Source organism: Sarcophilus harrisii, chromosome 3 (assembly GCF_902635505.1).
Source record: "Sarcophilus harrisii chromosome 3, mSarHar1.11, whole genome shotgun sequence".
Taxonomy (NCBI): domain Eukaryota; kingdom Metazoa; phylum Chordata; class Mammalia; order Dasyuromorphia; family Dasyuridae; genus Sarcophilus; species Sarcophilus harrisii.
Window position 1 is genome coordinate 500,638,247 of NC_045428.1, and position 24,222 is coordinate 500,662,468.

At 36.8% G+C, this 24,222-nt stretch overlaps 1 protein-coding gene and 1 long non-coding RNA gene across 2 annotated transcripts in view; one reads left to right on the top strand and one right to left on the bottom strand.

The window, feature by feature from the left end:
• The first annotated feature begins 10,952 nt into the window (after positions 1-10,952).
• Positions 10,953-24,222, top strand: part of PGM2L1 (phosphoglucomutase 2 like 1) — a 75,288-nt gene continuing 62,018 nt past the window's right edge. The window contains exon 1 of the mRNA XM_031961417.1: positions 10,953-11,349. Coding sequence (XP_031817277.1) covers positions 11,239-11,349 — 111 coding nt within the window. The 5' untranslated portion in view covers positions 10,953-11,238. The remainder of the gene's footprint in view (positions 11,350-24,222) is intronic.
• On the bottom strand, positions 16,455-17,740 carry LOC116422594. Its single transcript, XR_004233248.1, has 2 exons — positions 17,676-17,740; positions 16,455-16,619 (listed from the first exon to the last, which is right to left on the bottom strand). It is a non-coding gene; the product is annotated as an uncharacterized LOC116422594 (long non-coding RNA).

Here is a 24,222-nt window from a genome sequence, read left to right on the forward strand (position 1 = left end):
TTGGATGGCTCTGGAGGAGAAAGTGAAGCTGGTAACTTTGCACAACCCTACCTTACAAATCCAATCCATGGCATCACCTCCCTGATGGCATGATTCCCTTCAAGAAGGAAAGACAAACAATAGCTGCTAAGTAGCACACCTGGGGTGAAGAAAGTCCTCCATTATAGATGTACTCCCCCCAATCAAATACAAATTCTTTGTGTTCAAGTCTTTTTGTAATGTGCAGAAATCCCTCATGCTTTTTCTTGGTTTTGTAAATTTGGATTTTCATAGTTGAGGTCACAGTTATAACTATAAGCCTTTGAGACAAGAACAAATTTCATTTAGAGCACTCTCGTGTCAGTTGGGAATAGATGGGCGATAAGAACCACACAGGCCAGCAAATACCTAGCAACTAGAGGCCACCTTTGGGAAGAAGGAAGTCATCTTATATATTGTTGTTCAGTCATTTTCCAGCTGTATTATATCCTGTATGACCCCATTTGGGTTTTCTTGGCAAAGATCCTGGAGTGGTTGGCCATTTTCTTTTCCAGCTCATTTCACAGATGAGGAAATGGAGGCAAACAGGGTTAAGTGACTTGTGCTTAGGATCATCTTATATATAATCACTCCTTATTTTAACTAAGTATTCGTGCTGATTAGGCAATGAAATTGGTTGTTTCTTTGCTGCTGAAGGTCTGCTTTTCTAAGTGTACCTCTTCACTTTAGGGAGATGGGGTGAAGCCTCAGGCACTTCTCCTGATCTAGTTGTGGTTTTCTTAAAGTAGAACATATCTGTAATTAAAGTAACATGTTTTTGCCTGCGGTGAAATCTCATTTCCTTTTGCGAATCTTCTCAGGCAGGGCTTACCCAATGATTCCAAACTACTTTCTTTTTCTTAACAACCAGTCACCTGACACTAAACAATTTTAACCTTATTAAGGACAGACAATTTTTTTAAAAAAATGTAACATTTTTATTTAAGTGTTTTCCAATTATATTAATTTTTTAAATTCACTTTTAAAAATATGGAGTAGCAAATTCAGTCCCTCCCGCTCATCTCTCCATGAGAAGGCAAGTAATATTCGATTATACATGGGAACTCATGTAAAACATGTAGAATATATTTCCATATAGACATATGGAAAAAGAAAACACACTTGAAAAAAAATTAAAGTGAAAAATGCTTTACTCTGCACTGAGTTCATCTGTTCGCCTCTAGAGAGGGATAGTATATTTCATCATGGGACCTTTGGAATTGTCTTAGACAATTAAAGATATATAAAGATATGCAAATTAATTAAATAGCCACAGTTATTTTTTTCACTCTCACAATAGTTTTACTCCCTTCTGAGTGTTATTAATACTGCTTCTACTCTTTTCCCTCAGCAAACCTAACTTCAATTTTTTTCTAATTTTTTCTAATGCACCATCACTTTGTTCATATTATTCCCCTACTTAAAAATCTTCAATGGATCTCACTGATTGAATAATAAAGTATAGATTTCTGTTTTTGACAGTCAAAGATTTCTATGAGCTTTCTCTGACCTCCCACACCAGTTTTCTCTCTCTAATGTAGATTCCTTTTCTTGTATTCTTTATTATCTGTGCCATGCATGTTCTTACCATATTCTCTCCTATTTCTGTCATTGTCCTTCTGGCATATATGCCTAGTATGAATTCCTCTCTCCCCATACCTCAACTCTGCCCCATACATCTTGAATCACAGGATCATAGATGCCCATCAATTAGAAAACAGCCAAACAAGCTATGGTTTAAGAACATAATGTATTTCTATTGTGCAATAAGAAATGATGAACAAACATTTCAGAAAACACTGGAAAGACTTGTACAAACTGATGCAAAGTAAAATGAGCAGAATCAGGAAAACATTGTATACAATATCAGTAACCAGCTATGAATGACTCAACTCTTCTCAGAAACTCAATGATCCAAGACAAGTATAAAGGACTCATGAAGAAAAATGCTATCCATAACCAGATAAAAAAACTGATGGACTCTGAATTGAGATTGAAGGTGCTTTTTTTTTTCCCCACTTACTTTATTCTTTTTTATATTTTTTTTCTTTTTGATCTGTTTTTTCTTTCACAATTGTGATTAATATGGAAATATGTTTTACATAATAGTATATGTATAAACTATATCAAACTGCTTTCCATCTTTGGAAGAGGGAAAGGGATGGAGGGAAATGATATGATTATAACAGAGTACTCTCCTCATAGAGTTATTATGATTATATAAGGTTGAATTCTGCCAACCTTAAAATTCTTTGTGAATTCCAATTATTATTAATAAAAACAAAGTGAGGCAGATCTTTGGCTGTGATAAGAAAATATTTTAAAAATGGAATGGATTGCCTCAGGAAGCACTGAATTCTCTGTCCCTGGAAATATTCAGACATATACCGGACGACTATTTGTTAAAGATGTAGTAAAAAAGATTTCTGTATCAGGTATGGGAGCTCTAACCCATATGACTATAAGGCTCCTTCTTAATTCTGAGATTCTACATTTAAGTAAAAGGCATTGGTTACCTAGATTCCATTTCATTTCTCTCAGGTGGTAGCCATATGTAGCTTTCCATATGTTAGCAGTTTGGATGTTATTATGCAAATAGCACTTTAAAGAGAAATATAATAATACTTGGCACTTACATAATACCTTTCATCTATGAACCTCAAAGCCTTCTAAAACCATTTATTAAGGCTCCCCCAGGAAGAGCCATTATTATGGTCACTCAGAACAAAATGATAATTAGGGTAGGGCTGGAACGGATATAGCCAAATGCACAAAGCCTTTCTAATGGACTAACTCAAAAGAAAAGACTTATGCACCATATCTATTAATTCCATTCCATTTAAATTAAGCCTTAAGTACCTACTATGTACAGAGTACTGTACTATACCCTGCACTGAAAGATATACAACAAAAATTAAAGATAATATTCATGCTTGCTGGAGCTTAAAGTCCAGTAGGAATATCACATATGTAAAATAATTTAGATATTTAGATAGATGTGTGATCATCTATGTGTAGGTAGACATTTCACATTGTGAATTATATTCCTTTTTAATCTGTTATTCCTTATTATTTCATTCTATAAATCTTCCCTAGGTAATCCACCCAATATTCTTATAATCTTGCTTTGGGTTTTTTGGAGGGTTTTCCAATATCTTATGATGTATCAGCATAACACTTGCTCTGTTATTTTTCCTTATCAATGCAACTCTAGCAACATGACAAGGTAGGAAGACTGATAGATTTGAAGTCAGACTATTTATATTTGAATACTGGCAAGGATATCTGGGTGATTTTGGGAAAGTTATTTAAGCTCACTCAACTTCCTTTCCTCTTTTATAATATGAAGGGAGGTTGGACTAGATGGCTCCTGTCATGATCCCTTCCCACTCATACATTTTTTTTGAAGTGGTACCACTTCTTGCCTGAAGCCATTCCTAACAATATTCCACTGCCCATGGCCATTAGTCTCACTTGTAATATCATGGGGCTGCCTAGTATCACTGGGAGAATATTAAGGTGAGTTTTATAGCAGTGAGATGTGCTAAAAACTATCATTTCCCAAAATTCAGTGCAACCTGGTTTCTTCCTTTTATCAACTCAGTCTAGTTTTTTGTCTGCAATGCTAGTCAAATTTAGGAGTAACAATGGCCTCTTAACAGGGCTCTCTATTGCTATTCTAATTTCCCCTCCAACCCATCTTACATAACCAGTTAAAATAATCTTTCTTGTACATAGATCTTTTCACATCATTCTTTTGCTTAAATATCTTCAGTAACTCTCTATGTTGACCAATTACAATTCAGATTCTTTGTGTGGTATTCAAAACCTTCCTTGATCTGGCACACTACATCACTGTTATTACTCTTCTCTACAAATTCTATATTATGGTCAGATGCATCAAACATGTGACTAGCACCAAAGCAGATTAAAATGTAATTGGAATATAGTTAACAAAATACATAAAAATAAAATAAAACACCAATAATGTTATTGTGTGATTTTCTAATACATGATCACAGAGATTTTTATATATGGTTTAGTGATTCCCTCCCCATTTCTATTTGAGTCTGCTATCACTGCATCTAGCTCATCTGTCTCCAGAATATGCAAAGATTTCTGATAATCTACTTACGTTTTCATTATTCCTTAGACTTGGAATACCTTTCTTCCCTATTTCATTCCTTCCCATTCTTTAAAATCCAAATCAAATGCCACATCTTCAAGAAAGCCTTTCCTAATTTCCATTTTAGTAATATCATTTCCTCTTCTAACAAAACAATTTGTTTGAATTTCCCTAATGCACTTAACATGCTGGCATTTATCACATAATACTATATATTATAGTTGTCTCTTTTTACTTTGTCTCTCTTCTGGCCTAGAAACTCCATGACAGAAAGAAATGGGTTACAGATTGGACCTATGATTTTATTGGTAAAGCAAACTCTTAGATGAGAAGACTTACTTTACCAATGCAGATGGCATCTATGCTGCAACATGTGGTCTTAGAGATTTGCATATAGCACTGTGGAGTTGAATGGCTTGTCCAAAGTCACACAGCCAGTATGTATTAGAGGCAGGTCTTAATCTTATTAGAATTATTATTAGAATTAGAGGCCACCTTTGGGAAGAAGGAAGTCATCTTATATATTGTTGTTCAGTCATTTTCCAGCTGTATTATATCCTGTATGACCCATTTGGGTTTTCTTGGCAAAGATCCTGGAGTGGTTGGCCATTTTCTTTTCCAGCTCATTTCACAGATGAGGAAATGGAGGCAAACAGGGTTAAGTGACTTGTGCTTAGGATCATCTTATATATAATCTAAGTGTACCTCTTCACTTTAGGGAGATGGGGTGAAGCCTCAGGCACTTCTCCTGATCTAGTTGTGGTTTTCTTAAAGTAGAACATATCTGTAATTAAAGTAACATGTTTTTGCCTGCGGTGAAATCTCATTTCCTTTTGCGAATCTTCTCAGGCAGGGCTTACCCAATGATTCCAAACTACTTTCTTTTTCTTAACAACCAGTCACCTGACACTAAACAATTTTAACCTTATTAAGGACAGACAATTTTTTTAAAAAAATGTAACATTTTTATTTAAGTGTTTTCCAATTATATTAATTTTTTAAATTCACTTTTAAAAATATGGAGTAGCAAATTCAGTCCCTCCCGCTCATCTCTCCATGAGAAGGCAAGTAATATTCGATTATACATGGGAACTCTTAAAAACATTGAATATATTTATAGACATATGGAAAAAGAAAAAACCACTTGAAAAAAAAAATTAAAGTGAAAAATGCTTTACTCTCACTGAGTTCATCTGTTAAGCCTCTAGAGGGATAGTATATTTCATCATGGGACCTTTGGAATTGTCGACAATTAAAGATATAAAAGATATAAATTAATTAAATAACAGTTATTTTTTTCTCACAATAGTTTTACTCCCTTCTAATTTATTAATACTGTTCACTCTTTTTCCCCAACTAATTAATTTTTTCTAATTTTTTCTAATGCACCATCACTTTGTTCATATTATTCCCCTACAAAATCTTCAATGGATCTCACTGATTGAATAATAAAGTATAGATTTCTGTTTTGACAGTCAAAAGATTTCTATGAGCTTTCTGACCTCCACAAGTTTTCTCTCTTAATGTAGATTCCTTTTCTTGTTTCTTTATTATCTTCCATGCTGTTCACCATATTCTCTCCTATTTTGTCATTGTCCTTCTGGCATATTGCCTGGTTAATTCCTCTCTCCCCCATACCTCAACTCCCCCATAATCTTGAATCACAGGATCATAGATGCCCATCAATTGAAAACAGAAACAAGCTTGGTTTAAAGAACAAATTGTATTTCTATTGTGCAAAAGAAATGATGAACAAACATTTCAGAAAACACTGGGATTGCAAACAGCAAAAAAATACAGAATCAGGAAAACATTGTATACAATATCAAACCACTATGAATGACCAACTCTTCTCAAAACTCAATGATCCAAGACAAGTATAAAGGACCATGAAAAAATGCTATCCATAACCGATAAAAACTGATGGACCTGAATTGAGATTAAAGGTGCTTTTTTTTTTACTTACTTTATTCTTTTTATATTTTTTTTTTTTGATCTGTTTTTTCTTTACAATTGTGATTAATATGGAAAAGTTTTAATAATAGTATATGTATAAATAACAAACTTTTCCATTTTGGAAGAGGGAAAGGGATGGAAAATGATATGATTATAAAGAGTACTCCCTAAGAGTTTTATGATTATATAATTAATTCGAACCCTTAAAATTTTTAATTCAATTATTAAATAAAAACAAAGTGAGGCAGATCTTTGGCTGTGATAAGAAAATATTTTAAAAATGGAATGGATTCCCTCAAAGCCTTTTATTCTCTGTCCCTAAATAAGACATATCCGACATATTTTTAAAAGATGTGTGATTTCTTATCAGGTTGGGGTCTAACCATATGACTATAAGGTTTTTAATTCTGAGATTCACATTTGTAAAAGGCATTGGTTCCTAGATTCCATTTATTTTCTCAGGTGGAGCCATATTAGCTTTCCATTGAGCAGTTTGGATGTTATTATGCAAAAGCACTTTAAAGAAAAATAAAATATTTGGCACTTTAAAACCTTTCATCTATGACCTCAAAACCCAAAACCATTTATTAAGGCCCCCAGGAAACCATTATTATTTCCAAAATGATAAAGGGAGGGTGACGGATTAAAATGCAAAAGCCTTTCTAATGGACAACTCAAAAAAAAGACTTATGCCCATATCTATTAATTCCATTCCATTTTAAATTGTTTGACCTTGTCAAGTCTGTACTATACCCTGCACTGAAAGATATACAACAAAATTAAAGATAATATTCATGCTTGTGGAGCTTAAAGTCCAGTAGGAATATCAATATTAAAATAATTTAGATATTTAGATAGATGTGTGATCATCTTGTAGGAGACATTTCACATTGTGAATTATTTCCTTTTTAATCTGTTATTCCTTATTATTTCATTCTATAAATCTTCCCTAGGTAATCCACCCAATATTCTTATAATCTTGCTTTGGGTTTTTTGGAGGGTTTTCCAATATCTTATGATGTATCAGCATAACACTTGCTCTGTTATTTTTCCTTATCAATGCAACTCTAGCAACATGACAAGGTAGGAAGACTGATAGATTTGAAGTCAGACTATTTATATTTGAATACTGGCAAGGATATCTGGGTGATTTTGGGAAAGTTATTTAAGCTCACTCAACTTCCTTTCCTCTTTTATAATATGAAGGGAGGTTGGACAGATGGTCCGTCGTCCCTTCCCACTCATATTTTTTTAAGGGTCCACTTTTGCCTGAACCATTCTAAAATATTCCACCCCAGGCCATTAGTCCCTTGTAATATCATGGGGCTGCCTAGTATCACTGGGAGAATATTAAGGTGAGTTTTATAAGTGAGATTGCAAAACATCATTTCCCAAAATTCAGTGCAACCTGGTTTCTTCCTTTTATCAACTCAGTCTAGTTTTTTGTCTGCAATGCTAGTCAAATTTAGGAGTAACAATGGCCTCTTAACAGGGCTCTCTATTGCTATTCTAATTTCCCCTCCAACCCATCTTACATAACCAGTTAAAATAATCTTTCTTGTACATAGATCTTTTCACATCATTCTTTTGCTTAAATATCTTCAGTAACTCTCTATGTTGACCAATTACAATTCAGATTCTTTGTGTGGTATTCAAAACCTTCCTTGATCTGGCACACTACATCACTGTTATTACTCTTCTCTACAAATTCTATATTATGGTCAGATGCATCAAACATGTGACTAGCACCAAAGCAGATTAAAATGTAATTGGAATATAGTTAACAAAATACATAAAAATAAAATAAAACACCAATAATGTTATTGTGTGATTTTCTAATACATGATCACAGAGATTTTTATATATGGTTTAGTGATTCCCTCCCCATTTCTATTTGAGTCTGCTATCACTGCATCTAGCTCATCTGTCTCCAGAATATGCAAAGATTTCTGATAATCTACTTACGTTTTCATTATTCCTTAGACTTGGAATACCTTTCTTCCCTATTTCATTCCTTCCCATTCTTTAAAATCCAAATCAAATGCCACATCTTCAAGAAAGCCTTTCCTAATTTCCATTTTAGTAATATCATTTCCTCTTCTAACAAAACAATTTGTTTGAATTTCCCTAATGCACTTAACATGCTGGCATTTATCACATAATACTATATATTATAGTTGTCTCTTTTTACTTTGTCTCTCTTCTGGCCTAGAAACTCCATGACAGAAAGAAATGGGTTACAGATTGGACCTATGATTTTATTGGTAAAGCAAACTCTTAGATGAGAAGACTTACTTTACCAATGCAGATGGCATCTATGCTGCAACATGTGGTCTTAGAGATTTGCATATAGCACTGTGGAGTTGAATGGCTTGTCCAAAGTCACACAGCCAGTATGTATTAGAGGCAGGTCTTAATCTTAGGTTCTCCAGGTTCCAAAGCCAATTCTCTAACCATTACTCCATGCTGCCTCTCATGAAGTAGGAATCATGTCCTATCAACTGTATTTTCCTTAGTTCCTAGCACAGTGTTTTGTAAATGCTACAGATAGGTTCTTAAAAAAATATCTGATTAATGAATGAATGTGCAGGCTAATGTAGTGGACTCCCAGTCCAACTGCCTAGAGTGAAAAAATTTGTTTTCTGCATGTTTTATCTTTCCAGTGTAAAGGGATTGTAGTCTATTGGAAGGCCCCTAGATTTGTAGGTCAATTACAATTTCAGTGCAGGCTCAGCTATTTACTGCTTGTCTGATCTTGGAAATCCCTTCTCTTCTCTGGACCTTAGTTTCCCCTTCTATAAAGTGATAGGGTTAGATCACATGGCATCTGTGGTCTTTTCCAGTTCTGATATTCTGCTTTAAGATTTCTACAGTTTGGGCATGGTTGTGAATAATTACAGATTTCTGCAACGTCAGAATTACAGAATTACAAGAATTTCTCTTGGCTCTGTCTCATCCTGTCTTGATGCTCCTATCATGTCATTTATGAATAATAATAGCTGCCATTTCTATTGTGCCTTAAAAGTTTGCAAGACTTTGACACACACACATACATAATACATATATATATATTTATTAAACCTAATTTGATTTTCATGACTATGCTATCAAGTAAGTGAATTAAGGTCAAAAGTAGTTAAGGGACTTGCTCTGCTATTAAGTACTAGGAAGCAAAATTTAGACTTCAATGTAATGGATTCCAACTGGCATGCTATCCGCGTAATCCCTAAGAGCAAATCCCTAAGTACAAAATAATTAATAAAAAGGGCACGAAGAGAAGCAGTGTGAAGTAGTGGGCAGCTCATGCGTTTAATACTGCTCACACAAACTGGGACATCTAGACCAAGTCATTTAAGCTCTTCTTTTCCCCTAAGCGTGTCTCTCACACTATAAATAACAGATAAATTCTGCATCAGTGAAAAGAGTTTCCACAATCTGTAGGCCCGAAGTCAGATCCAGAATCAAACCGAAGCCCATCCCCCGCTCCCATCCCAGCTGAGATCCATCTCTTGGGAGCGCTCCAGGTTTTATCACATATATTTGTGTGGATGCTACCTGTGACCCCTAGGTGGCGCAGGGGATAGGACACTGGGCTTGGAGTCAGGAAGACCCGAGTTCAAATGCAGTCGCTATGTGACCGTGGGAGAAAGTCACTTAACTCTGTCTGTTTTCTCATCTGTAAAACGAGCGGGAGAAAGAAGCAGCGAGCCAATCCGGCATCTTTGCCAGGAAAAACCCGAGCGGGTTCCCAAAGTGGGGATAAGACTGCAGGACAGGTCCCCAAAGTGACAATTCTACACAGCGCTTTCATGGAATCCCTGGCTTCCTTCTCTAAGCGCAGCGATTTATGCAGATCTTCGTTGTTGGGTCTCCATCCTTCTCGAAATTATTCTCTATTACAACGTTTACACCCGATGCTGGTGATGTTATTTTTGTATGATGAGTTAAGGCAGGTGGGGAGGAGTAACGCATAGAAAGATGGCTTCGGAGCCGGGAAGATTTGGGTTGCAAGTCCCTTCTGGCCATCTAGCCTTCCTCTCCAGACCCCAAGAGGCTGTTCATATTCACTGGAAAGACTGGGTTTTCTTTATGGGACTCTCTTCCACAATCCCCCAATCTATCTGGATGTATTTACACATTATATGGCTGTGTGGGAAAGTAAACGCTCCGAGGGCAGAGATTGGCTCGTTTTGTTTCTTTTTGCATTTATAGCACCTGGCAGAATCCCCGGGGCGAGGGAGGGAAGATGGCTCTTATGACACATTTGTTCAAGTGCGTTCTTGCTCAAGCAAGGTCCGAAGGATGGTCGCCGGCCGCCCGGGCTAGAGCTGCTTCTGCTTCGCACCAGGCGTGTCCCGGGAGGGGACCCGCTGGCACCACCCGCAACTATAAGGGACTCCCGGAGTTCGAGCCCAGGAGAAGCAGAGGCTGCTGGGAATAGTAGTCCTCTAGGCCGGGCACGGAGGGCTCCCACCGAGGCCTGGGAAGAGAGAGAACGACATTTCCCAGGAGACCCTGAGAAGTCTCTCCCTCTCCCTACCCCACCCCAGGCTCGTGCGCCCAAGTGAGAGTCGACGCGTGCCCTCGAATAGCGGGTTGCTGCCAGTGCCGCAGGGAACTCTCCTCCCGGGCGAGAGGAAGCTGAGAGAGGCAGGACAGGCTGCGGAACAAGAGCCCACTCCTTCATTACCCCTTTTACCCCCTCTCCGCTCATTAAAGCACCTTGAGGAAATCGAGAACGCGACTCGCTGCGGAGGAGGCGAGAGCGCGGACGCGCGTCCGCGGGCGGGGGCGGGGCGGAGTTGGGGGTGGGGCGCGCAAGTGGGCGGGGCCTGGGCTGCGCGTGCGGCGGGTACACCCCAGACATCTGGGGCCCGCTGTTGTTCCCGGCTCGCGCCGCAGCCTCGGCCACCGCCCCCGCCCCGACAGTCGGTCTGTCTGTCGGTCCGGAAGGGAAGCAGAGAGGAAGGGGAGCGGGGGAGCGGTCGGCGCCGCCGCCGCCGCGTCAGTCCCCCAAGCTCTGCCGCTGCGGCAGGTGCCCAAGCCGCGCGCTGCCCGATGCCCTGCAGGGAGGCAGGAGCAGCCGCAGCCCCGTGAGCAGCCGAGCCGCCGCCCGCTCCGCCAGCACTCCTGTCGCCATGGGGGACGGCGCCGGGGAGGACATGAACTCCAACCTCTCGTGTGCCCCCTATCTCACCGGGGACCCGCAGCTGGACACCGCTGTTTGCCAGTGGCTCCGCTGGGACAAGGTCGGTATCGGAGCGCCCCGCCCCTCCTTCCTCCCCGACTCGCCAGCCAAGTACCCTCCGTTGCCCCCTCCTGCCGCCCCTCTCCTCCCACGTCCTTACTGATGCCCCATTCTGATGCCCCCCATCGTTCCTTCCTCACCCTAAGCGAGCGCCGTCGTCCGCCTCCTTCCGTGTATTTTCTACCGCCCCTCCTTGCCCCACGGACCTCTTACTGCCCTTTCCTCGCTCCTCAGGTACTCATTATATCCTTCCCATCCCAGGTTCCTTCCCTTGTACCTCTTACTCGACTCTCAGATACCCCCATTATCCTCTCCCGATTCCAAGTACCCCTTCTCCCTGGTGGTACTCCTGCCCCTTTCTCTCTCTCAGGTATCTTCGCCATCCCCTGGCGACCCCCAGGTACCATCCATTGCCCCTCCCTCCCGTGTATCTCGTATTATTTCCTTCTCGATTTTCAGGTACCCCCAGCATTCCCTTCCGACCTCCAACCACTCCCCATTCTGCGCCTCCCCCTCCCCCCATACACCTCCTACTATCCCCGTCTCGACTCTCGGGTGCCTTCATTATCCCCTCCTGATTTCCGAGCATTCTCCGTTGCCACCCTCCTCCTTTCTCCCAGGTACTTCCTACTGGCCCCTCCTGACTCCGAGACAACCTCCTCCTCACTCTTATGCACTCCTAATGCCCCCTTTCGATTCCCATGGATCTCTTACTGCCTTTTTTCGATATCCAAGTCCTCGCTTCCCCGATCTTGACTACAGTCTCTATTGTCCTTACCTCCCCTCGTACTCATCAGATTCCCTAGCATCTCCTCCCATCGCCCCTCTCTTCCAAACCCTCAAGCATCTCTTCTCTTCCTCCCGACTTTTAGGCACTCCCCATTAACTCCCTCCCAAATACCCCTCAGCGCCCTGCCCCCTCCTCACTCCCACGGACCCCTTCCTCTCCACTTGCAAGTATTTCTCTTGATGCCCTCCTAAGTCTCGAATATCCTCCTATTCCATTTGATATCCTTCATCTCGTTATTCTCCTCGGGTTTATTCCTCCTTGGACAGGACCCCACCCCATCCTCCTAGTTAGTCGGGTAGGGGCGGAGTGGAGGGCACTGTGGCCTGAGAGAGTCAGGACACGCCTTTTGCCCCTCCACGTGAGATATCTGCAATCTCTCCATTCGCAGTGCAGAGGCTTTAAAAAAAAAATTCAGTGCTTGTCATTTCTTACCAAAACATTCATTCTAAATCGTGTCCCTCGTTCTGTGATGCCTTTTTTGCTTCTCCTTTCTTCCACTTCCTTTTTCCTAGTGACACTGAAAGTGGTTTTTTTCTTTTTGGGAGGCGGCGAGGAGGGAGGATATTTCGGGAAGAGTGAAGGAAGCACAGTTTTGGAAAATTGTAACCGATATTTCGTCATAGTTCTCTTATCTTGTTTCATTCTTGTTTCATCACCAGGTAGTTCCTAGTCTCTACTCTTAAAACCTCAGCCCCAGCTCTGTCAGTAGTGTGAGATTCCCTTATTCTTTTTCCTTTTTCCTCTGCTAGCAAATATTTATCAGCCGATAGATACCCATTTATCTAAAAATATCCCCTTTTCTTGTTGGCGTGGGAGTGGTGACAAGCTTCTTATTCTAAATATCCCTCCCTTGTTTTGAAGGGACCAGAATCCAGTTATACCAATATGTGGGATCCAATATGTGAGGAAGCCATGATGGTAATTTGCAGATATTTCACTTGTGGTGAATATTTCTCCAATTGAATTGAGCTTGGAAGAAGCTGGTGATAATCCTAAAGCAGGATGTACAGAATCAGTGGACAGTGAAGTAGGACTAAAAAGAGAGAATTTAATATTCTAGTAATCACTTCTGTGAGGTAACTGAAAAGATTTAAAAAGAATTAGTCCATGTTAGAATTATTGACACAGCCCATTGTACTTCAGTAAATGAAGAAAATGGGGGAAATGTCTCTGCTTTGTGTTCTATTAGAGGATCAAATGCATCTGGGAAATTTTATTTGTTTTTGTTTTCTAAGCATCTTGGATTGTCTTGAATCAGAGTTGGTAAATCTGTTCTTTTCCTATTGCCTCTAATGACATCAGGTTTGTGTATTGTTTTTGGTGAAGTTAGGAGTGTGAAATTTGTGGGATGGTATATTTGTTAGAAAGACTTGCTTCTTTTAAGGCAGCAAAATGTAGTGTAGTGAGTAGTGCTGATTTCAAGTCAGGAATTGTTCATGTCAGCAAGGATTAAGTACCTACTGTATGCCAGGGACTGAATTTAAATCTTGCTCCAAATACTTACCAACTACAAGTAAGTTAACCTCCCTAATCCTCAATTTCCCCATCTGTAAAATTGGGGGTAATAATAGTACCCACCTCACAGGATTGCTGGGAGAATTAAATAGATGATACTATGTTAAGTACTTTGCAAATCTTACAATTGTGTTGTGAGGGTTGGCTATTATTATTATCTCATTTAGACATAAGTGACTTAAATTTCATTTTCACTAGAGTTTATTAAATGCTTATTTTGCTAGATATTATTGCAGGCTATAGGAATGAAATGAAAGTGACTATTTTTAAAGCACTTATAATCTAAATGAGGGAAAAGGATCATATAACAGATCTAAGATGATACCATACAAACTCTTCAAATATTAATGTATGGAAAAACATGATGAATTCTTGTTTCTTTTTTGCATATCTTCTTGGCCATTTGCTTAATTGTAAACAAAGACATATCATTTTCTTAGAGTTGTAAATTTAGAAAAAATGAGCTTTTAGGTTTGGGGTATAGAATTCAAACACAAATTAGTTTATTCATGGGTACAATTAAATAAGAAGGCTTTATTGAACCATTAACCTTGTCAATGGAAAGCTAAATAAAAATAGTATTAAAAATAGTATTTTTTTGCTATGGGGACCTAGTGTAAGACTTTTAAAAAATTGAATAGATAAATGGGATATATATTGTCTGATAAATATTATGAAGTAGCACTTAGTGTCAAAAGATTTGAGCTCCAGAAAGGCTAGACCATCAGTTTTTGTGATTTTGAGTATATCACTTAACTTCTTAAGAGCATCATTTTTGTCGTGTGTAAAATGGGGGGATACACTTATACCACTTGTATCATACTGTTGTGAGGCAAATGGCTTATAAACTTAAAAGTGCTATAGAAATGTGAGCTGCTTTTATAGAAATGAAACTATAAATTTGCAGTTGTATAATTTTGGCAATTTCCTTGCCTTTCTCTTCAGTAGAAAGGTAAAAGTATTTATATTTTTGTGTCTTCTGTTTTGGTTCTTTTTGACCCCTGGTTTCTTTTCTTAAAATTTTTCTTTACCAATTGATTTCCTCCAATCCATCCCCCATTCCTTCCTTAACTTCTCTTGGATTTATCTTATTATCTCTTTAATCTAGAATATTGATCTTGACTTGTGGTCTGTGAACCACATGTTATGAGGCCAAAGAGTAGGGACTGAGAACTACCTAGTGAAAATATTTTAATAATGGAGGAGTATTTATTTCAGTATAATGGGTCTCCTTTGTAATCTTAATCATTTTATTTTATGCTTTTAAAAACATGATATTGACAAGAGGTCCATAAGCTTTACCAGATTGCCATAAAAGGATCATGACATAAGAAGTTAAGAACCCAGGTTTTGAGTATTATTTTCCCTATTTTTCAGTTTGCCTTTTTTTTTAATCTATTTCAGAGAAGTAACCAATAACATTTTATCTTTATTTAGTATATATTCTCTCTCTCTTTATGTGTGTGTATATATATATATATATATATATACACACACACACACACATTTGGTATCATAATACTAGTTATGCATTTACTATACAACAAATTGTTTGGGATCTTCAGTTAGATTAGCTGTGGGGAAAACTTTTTATTTTTCATATAAATTTTCTCACAGTCACAAACTTGTTTTTGTTAGAAATTTTTCTTAAGGAGTTTGTTATACAGTTAATAGCTGTCAACATTAACTGCTAATTAGTACTGGGATTGCTGCCCTCTGGTGTTTAGAATTATCTCATTGAGTGGAGCACATGATTAATGCTGCATTGACCAAGTGCACACCAAAGAGATATTGAATTAAATCATTTTCTGGTGTTTTCAAGAAAGAAAAAAATTCTTAAACATTCTCACAATGAAAACAGGGAGTATTAATAACCATTGCCTTAATGACATGAAAATTACCTTAATATATCAATTTCCATTGTTCTCAGCTGTAAAGCTACTATCACTGACTTGGAGGTTTCTACGTAGAAAATATATTTAATTTGAATTTACTGCTCCTTCAGAAATTTTTCACTGAATATTTATTTTTCTTGACATACTTCTCAAGTTCTTAAGAGCAAAAGCTGAATTTTTTTTCTGAAGCAAAATTGAAGTTTATATTTATAGTATCATAGATCTTAGAACTGGAAGACACCTTGAGGTCAGTAAGTCCAACTCCCTATTTTCAGGCATATAAAGTGTTATTTCAATCTTACAGATGAAGCAAACTTGACTAGAGAACAGTCTCTCACTGTGTTGTTTTTAAACAACAGTCTTTCAATAAAATGTTAAATAACGTTTTATAGTACTTCCAAGAAATAACTCATGTATATATTCTGGAGAGGAGAAGGTTAGCTCATCAGTTACTCAGTTTACTTTTTAAAAGTTCTTTACATTTTAAAGATATATGGAGTGTTCTCTTCTTTTTCTAAAATGTGATCATTCTCTCTGAGTAGGTTTTTTGGGGAGGTTTCTGGAGGCAGCCTTAGTTTCGGTTCAGAGTAATAATCATCACCTCAAATACAGCCAGGAGTTAAAATCCAATCTTTTACTATCTCTTCCAAAATAGCCCGGTTAGTTTTCCTTGGTTCCTAGAGCTCTTGTTGCTAGTCTTTTGCCTCTGCAAACTTCTGCCTCTAGCTCAACTCCGACTCCTGGCAATCTTCCGAACTGAACTCATTTCAGCAAAATAACATATTAGCTATATCTGACAGTGTGTGCAATAGGCTATACCCTTAGTGCCCCTCACCCAGATTAAGGGAGAGAGATGAATTTTCTCAATTCTTCCCTGGGGCTAAGTTTGGCTATTATGATTAGTCAGCTTTGTTTCCTTTTTTTTTTTTTTTTTCCTTTTTTGGTCTTCTCATTTACATTGTTCTAAATCATCATATATGTGTATATCTGAGAGAGTATGTCTGTTTTTCTTGATGATGCTTTCTTCACTTTACATCAGTTAATAAGAGCTTCTCCATACTTCTTTGGATTCTTCATATTTATTGCAGCAGTTATAATAAATACATTTATGTAAAGGAAAGAGAAGAAAACAAGCATTTAGTAAGTGCCTACCATATACTAGGCACTGTGTGCTAAGCACTTTAAGAATATTTAATTTGACCCTCATTAACAGTTCTTTAATATAGTCATTATTGTCCCCATTTTACAGTTGAAGAAACCAGGGCAGACAGAGGTTAAGTGACAGCCACTTGTTCAAGGTCACATGGCTAGTAAATGCCTGAATTCACATTTAACCTCCAGTCTTCTTGATGCCAGACCCAGTGCTTTGTATACTCAACAACCTAGCTGTTTCAAAAGAAGTTTCAAAAGAAGTCTATTGCCTTATTATAGAAATGAAGAATGAGGGAAAAGGTTGGTTTTGGGGAAGAAAAATGAATCACAGAATTTGAGAGTTGGAAGGTAACCTTAGAGATCATCTAGTCCAACCCAGATTTAAAGAAATCCCAAAATGAGTTCCATTTTGCATATGTTGAGTTTGAAATGTTTAAATCTAAGTGGAGCTGTCCAGTAGGCAGGTAGCAATGCAGAATGAGTTCAGGGGAGAGAGACTAAGACTGAATATGTAGATCTAGGCATAGTCTATATAGAAATGATATTTGAAGGGGAAGCTAAGTATTTTTAGAGATACGAAAGAGGAGGGAATACATTTCCATCATAATGAAGCAGCTGTAAAGGGATAAAATGAAATGAAAAATTCACTAAGTATGCCAATTTGCATGGAGTGTGTGAAGTAAAGTAATATTAAGGTGAAAAGAATCCAGAAAGGTAGCTTACATCAAATTATAAAGGACTTTAAAAATTCAGCTGAAGAGTTTGTATTTTACCTAGAGTCAGTAGAGACACTGAAAATTTCAAACAGAGGACTAATGTGATCAGAAGTAATGGATCAATGATCAGAGGAGCTAGATTATAGCTACAGTTTACAACTATGACAGACCATAAGCATTTATTAAATACCTACTGTGTGCCAGACACTGTGCTAAGCAAGCTTTGGGGATACAAAGAAAGGTAAAAATCAGTACTTACATTTGAGAAGTTTGCTGTCTACTGGGGGAGATCGTATGTAAACAGCTAAGTCCTGGAAAGCTATATAGAAGATAAATTGGAAATAATCGCTAGAAGGAAGGCAGTAGAATTAAAAAAAAAATCAGGAAAGGTTTCCTGTGGAAGATGGGATTCTAGCTGGGACTTAAAAGAGGTCAGGGAACCCAGAAGGCTGATATAAGGTGAGTGGCCTGGAAGATAGCCAGAGAAAAGGCCCAGACCTGAGAGATGGAGTATTTTTTCTTGGAAAAGTCAGAAGGTTCTCAGAGTAACTGATATGGTGTGAGCTATAAGAACACTGTATCTAAGGGACCAGATTATAAAGGGTTGTGAATGCCAACTAAAGAATTTGATATTTAATCCTGGAGGTGAGGAGACAATCGATTTTATTGAATGGGTTTGGGGCAGGAAGACATGATCAGACCTGTGCATTAGGAAGGTCATTTTAACAGACAAATTACTGAACCTCTCTGGGGCTTACTTTGCTTATTTATAAAATAAGGCAGTTGGACTAGATTTTCCACTTGTGATTCCTTTTTGCCTTTTTTTTTTTTTTTTTTTTTTTTACATTACTCCAAGTATATAGATATGCAAAATAGGTATACAAATCAAACATTTACTGATAATAAATCATAATTTTGCAAACCATCTGGGGTTATGGATCATAGTTTAAGAAGCTGGAACTTGTATTACCTCTAAGGTCGAAGCTCAAAATCTATGATCCTGTGCTCCATGCTTCTCTGAATTCTTTGTATTCATTGTTTTTCTCTTTCTTTTTCTATCTCTCTTCTTTCATTTCTTTTGTCTTTTTCTTTCCAATAGATCTCTATTTTCTTTGTAGGGAGCAACTTGAGTTCCTATCTCTGTACAAATGCAAGACAGGATTAATCAAAATTTGTAGTTCTAGAGAAATACCTAGCCTGCTAAGGTTAGGTGATTTAATTACACATCAGTATGTATTAAAGGCAGGAACGTTAACTCAGGTCTTCTTAATTCTAAGGCTAACTGTCTATCCACTATTCTATTGCTATTTCTTCATTCTTTTTTTTTTTGGATAAAAAATTTCAGCAAAATCCAACAGCAAGAGATACAAAGAGAAATTCCATTCAAAATAACTGTCGACAGCATAAAATATTTGGGAATCTACCTACCAAAGGAAAGTCAGGTATTATATGAGCAAAATTACAAAAAACTTTCCACACAAATAAAGTCAGACTTAAATAATTGGAAAAATATTAAGTGCTCTTGGATAGGCCCAGCAAATATAATAAAGATGACAATACTCCCTAAACTAATCTATTTATTTAGTGCTCTACCAATCAGACTTCCAAGAAAATATTTTAATGACCTAGAAAAAATAACAACAAAATTCATATGGAAGAATAAAAGATCGTGAATCTCAAGGGAGTTGATGAAAAAAAAGTAAAATGAAGATGGCCTAGCTGTACCTGATCTAAAACTATATTATAAAGCAGCAATCACCAAAACCATTTGGTATTGGCCAAGAAATAGATTAGTTGATCAATGGAATAGGTTAGGTTCATAAGACAAAATAGTCAGCTATAGAAATCTAGTGTTTGACAAACCCAAAGATCCTTACTTTTGGGATAAGAATTCATTATTTGACAAAAACTGCTGCGATAACTGGAAATTAGTATGGCAGAAATTAGGCATGGACCCACACTTAATACTGTATACCAAGATAAGATCAAAATGGGTCCATGATTTAGGCATAAAGAATGAGATTATAAATAAATTAGAGGAACATAAGATAGTTTATCTCTCAGACTTATGGAGGAGGAAGAAATTTGTGACCAAAGATGAACTAGAGACCATTATTGATCACAAAATAGAAAATTTTGATTACATCAAATTAAAAAGCCTTTGTACAAACAAAATTAATGCAAACAAGATTAGAAGGAAAGCAACAAACTGGGAAAACATCTTCACAGTTAAAGGTTCTGATAAAGGTCTCACTTCCAAAATATATAGAGAATTGACTCTAATTTATAAGAAATCAAGCCATTCTCCAGTTGATAAATGGTCAAAGGATATGAACAAACAATTTTCAGATGATGAAACTGAAACTATTTCCACTCATATGAAAGAGTGTTCCAAATCATTATTAATCAGAGAAATGCAAATTAAGACAACTCTGTGATACCACTACACACCTGTCAGATTGGCTAAGATGACAGGAAAAAATAATGATGAATGTTGGAGGGGATGCGGGAAAATTGGGACACTGATGCACTGTTGGTGGAGTTGTAAATGAATCCATCCATTCTGGAGAGCAATCTGGAATTATGTCCCAAAAGTTATCAAACTGTTCATATCCTTTGATCCAGCAGTGCTACTACTGGGCTTATACCCCAAAAAGATACTAAAGAAGGGAAAGGGACCTGTATGTGCCAAAATGTTTGTGGCAGCCCTGTTTGTAGTAGCTAGAAACTGGAAAATGAATGGATGCCCATCAATTGGAGAATAGTTAGATAAATTGTGGCATATGAATGTTTTGGAATATTATTGTTCTGTAAGAAATGACCAGCAGGATGAATACAGAGAGGCTTGGAGAGACTTACATGAACTGATGCTAAGTGAAATGAGCAGAACCAGGAGATCATTATATACTTCAACAATGATACTGTATGAGGATGTATTTTGATGGAAGTGGATTTCTTTGAGAAAGAGAAGATCTAACTCAGTTTCAATTGATCAAGGATGGACAGAAGCAGCTACACCCAAAGAAAGAACACTGGGAAAGGAATGTACACTGTTTGCATTTTTTATTTTTGTCGCGGGTTATTTCTACCTTCTGAATCCAGTTCTCCCTGTGCAACAAGAGAACTGTTTGGTTATGCACACATATATTGTATCTAGGATATACCGTGACCCTATTTAATATGTATAGGACTGTTTGCCATCTGGGGGAGGGGTTAGAGGGAGGGAAGGATAAAATCGTAACAGAAGTGAGTGCAAGGGATAATGTTGTAAAAAATTACCCTGGCATGGGTTCTGTCAATAAAAAGTTATTAATAAAAATAATTAAATAAATAAATATCACAACTTGTTTAGCCATTTCCCAACTAGTTGGCATTTTACATTGTTTCCAGTTCTTTGTATCATAAAAAAAAAAAAAAAAAAGATATTTTCTTTTTGTTTTGAAAGACCTTGGCATATATGCCTGGTGAATCTTATATTTCAAATCCCTGTGTGGATATTTAATAAAATTTGTTGAATTGCATAGAAGGAAGAAATAACAGGATTTGTGGCTGATTGAATATAAAGGATTTTAAAAAAGGGTCTGCCAGTTATTTTAGCAATAGAAATGATATTCAAAAGAGGAGCCAGTTGGGAGCTGAAAAGGAGGGTTTTAGACTTTATTTGAAATAGCAAACACTATGACATCCTTATGTTGTTCTTTAGTCACTTGTAACTCATGTCCAACTCTTCAGGATTCAATTTGGGGGGTTTTCTTGGAAAAGATACTAGAATGGTATGCCATTTCTTCTGTAGCTCATTTTACAGATGAGAGAACTGACACAGGGTTAAGTGACTTGTCCAGGATCACAAAGCTAGTATCTGAAGCCAGATTTGAACTTGGGAAGATGAGTCTTCCTGACTCCAGGTCCGGCACTATCAACTGTATCATATAGTTTCCCATCCTAGTAGCAATGCCTTAATTCCAGATTTTTTGAAGAGTTTCCTCTTCATTTTTATTGTTATTCATAGTTTTGCATCCAGACTCAAGTATAATTACTTTAATATTTCAAAGATCTCTTTTCTCAGTGTCTCTTCTCTATCCATTAACACAGATTGAAATATTTTTTTTTCTCAGATGGAATTAATGTATTGTTGTAATTGGAAAAAAAAATTCCTCATGGCTAATTTGATGAGGAACCACTCTACACTTTACTAGAGTGTTTCTCAGATGACATACAGTCTGTTGGCAGACCTGTACTTACTTAAAGCCATTGGAGTTTGAATTTGTGCTAGTCTAGGGTAACCTTCAGAAACTCAATTATGAAGTGCATTTCAATGAAACAGACTTCAGTATAAAAAACTCAAAATGTACATAATTTTTAAAATATTTAATTTTGAACTTAAAAACACTCCCCAGAAAGATAATAAAGCTTTAAATGAAAGCTTTACTTTTAATGATTTCTTGGTTATCAATGATATACTTAGATATCTATGATATATATGGATATCTATAGATCTATGATCTATCTTCTGTTGTGGGGGTGGGAGTACTCTACCTTATCTCTCTACCTTACCATCTTACCCTAAATTGAAAAGAAAAAGAAAATCCTTGTAACAAATATATATAACCAGGAAAACAAATTCCTAAATTGACCACTTCCAAAAATGTGCTTCCCATTTTATATTTTCAGTTCATCATTTCTGTTAGAAAGCAATTTTGTATCTTTCATTACTGGTCCTTTGGAATCATGGTTACCCATCGAATTAAATCTCCAAGCTATTTTTCTTTACAATGTTGTTGCTATTGAACATAATGTTTTTCATGTTTTTACTTCTAAGAGCGTAAGTAACTTTATTTTTGTCCTGACTTATTTTCAGATACAACAATAAGAGAATGAATAGCTTATATTGAATATAAGGCAAAATGTAACATTATTGGAAGAAATAACACATTGTAAACGATGGATTTTGCTGTCAGTTAATTTTTATGCATAAAAGCATTTTTTAATATTTAGAATTGCATTTTTTTTAAATTGCTTCATTCAAGTGCATATGAAAAGGTTTCTGGATTATCCTGTAGCTTTATTCCTGGCTTCAGTTTCTTTCTAAATCAAAAGTCTGACACACCCTCCCCCCCCCACTTACTTGCTCAAAAACAGAAACTCAGAACTGTCAGAGACCATAGAAACTATCATCCAGTTGAATCTTTTCCTTAACATGAATTGCTTCTATATCATACCTGACAATTTTCAAAAGTTTTCCATTCCTTCTCAAATTCTAAATTCTTTAACTTGGCATTTAAAATTCTCTGTAACCTGACTCCAACCTTCTCTCACACTATACTATTTCCATATTTTGCTATCCTGCCAAAAAGCACTAATTTTCATTTCTGTTCTTATCCAGCTCTTTCTTGCTTTTCAAGGGATTTATTTAAAATGGTCCTTGACCGTGGAGTATGCATTATTCTTCTTCTTCCTCAAGTATAGCACATATTTCCTCATTTCTACCTAGTGATTCTTCTAGTTCTAATCCCAGAAAGTTCCAAAATCTCAGTTCCAATGCTGTTAACCTTTTGGAGAAAATGTTGGATTTGAACTCTGAAGACTTTGCACTCAGTTCTACCTTAAATTCTTATTAGTTAACTAGGTTCAAGTTATGTACTCGGAATATTTCTCTAATTATAAAATAGAGTTAATGGCACTATTTTCTGTACAAGCTGTTATGAGGAAAATTATTTTTTCCCCAATTGGTAGTATTTTGTTTTTTTTTTTCCAATTACATATAAAGATAGTTTTCAACATTCATTTTTGTAAGATTTTGAGTTCCAAATTTTTCTTCCCTTCTTCTCTTCCCTCTCTCCTTCCCAAGAGAGCAAGCATTCTGATATAAGTTATTCAATACAGTCATTTTAAACATTTCCATATTAGTTATATTGTGAAAGAAAAATCATAAGAAAAAGGAAAAACCATGAAAAGGAAAAAAGAAATAAAAATAGCATGCTTTTATCTGCATTCAGTATCCAGAGTTCTTTCTTGGATGAAAATGGCATTTTATATCACAAGTCAATTAGAATTATTTTGAATCACTATATTGCTGAGAAGAACCAAGTCGATCATAGTTGACCATCACACATTTTGCTGTTACAGTATATAAGGTTCTCCTGATTCTGCTCATTTCACTTAGCATCAGTTCATGTAAGTCTTTCCAGGTTTTTTTGAAATCTGCCTTCTCATCATTTCTTATAGAACAATAGTATCTTATTACATTCATGTACTACAACTGAAAATACTAGAAATCCTGATAATGTATGTGGTATAAAGTAGTTGGGTTCATCTGTTTTCTTTTATGATTCATCATCTTGATAATTCAGTCTCCATCTCTCCTGGAGGAATGAGAAGACTTTTCTCCCCTGTTTCTTTTTGTGAATCTGTGAGAGCAATTGGAAAGAGAACTAGATTGTTGTGACTCAAGAATTTACTCTGTGACCTTAGTTGGATAGGTCACTTGACATTTCTGCTCTCTAGCTTCCTTATCTGTAAGGTCACTTTTTGCTTTAAACCTACGATCCTATGAAGAGTATTTTTAAAAAAATATTTTAAGTAAGCCTTCATACCCATCCAACTTTCTGTATTTTAAAAGTCAGTCCCAGAACTGTGAGTGAGGGATCTCAGAATTCTATTAAATTGAATTTAATATTTGCATGTTGAAAATTTCATATACCTGAATTGAAATTCATAAACCTGAAAGAAGACATTTGGTCTTTTATGAGTCTCCTTGGGCAAGTGACCCAACAGAAAAATTTAAAAGGAATTCCCATTGAGGTATT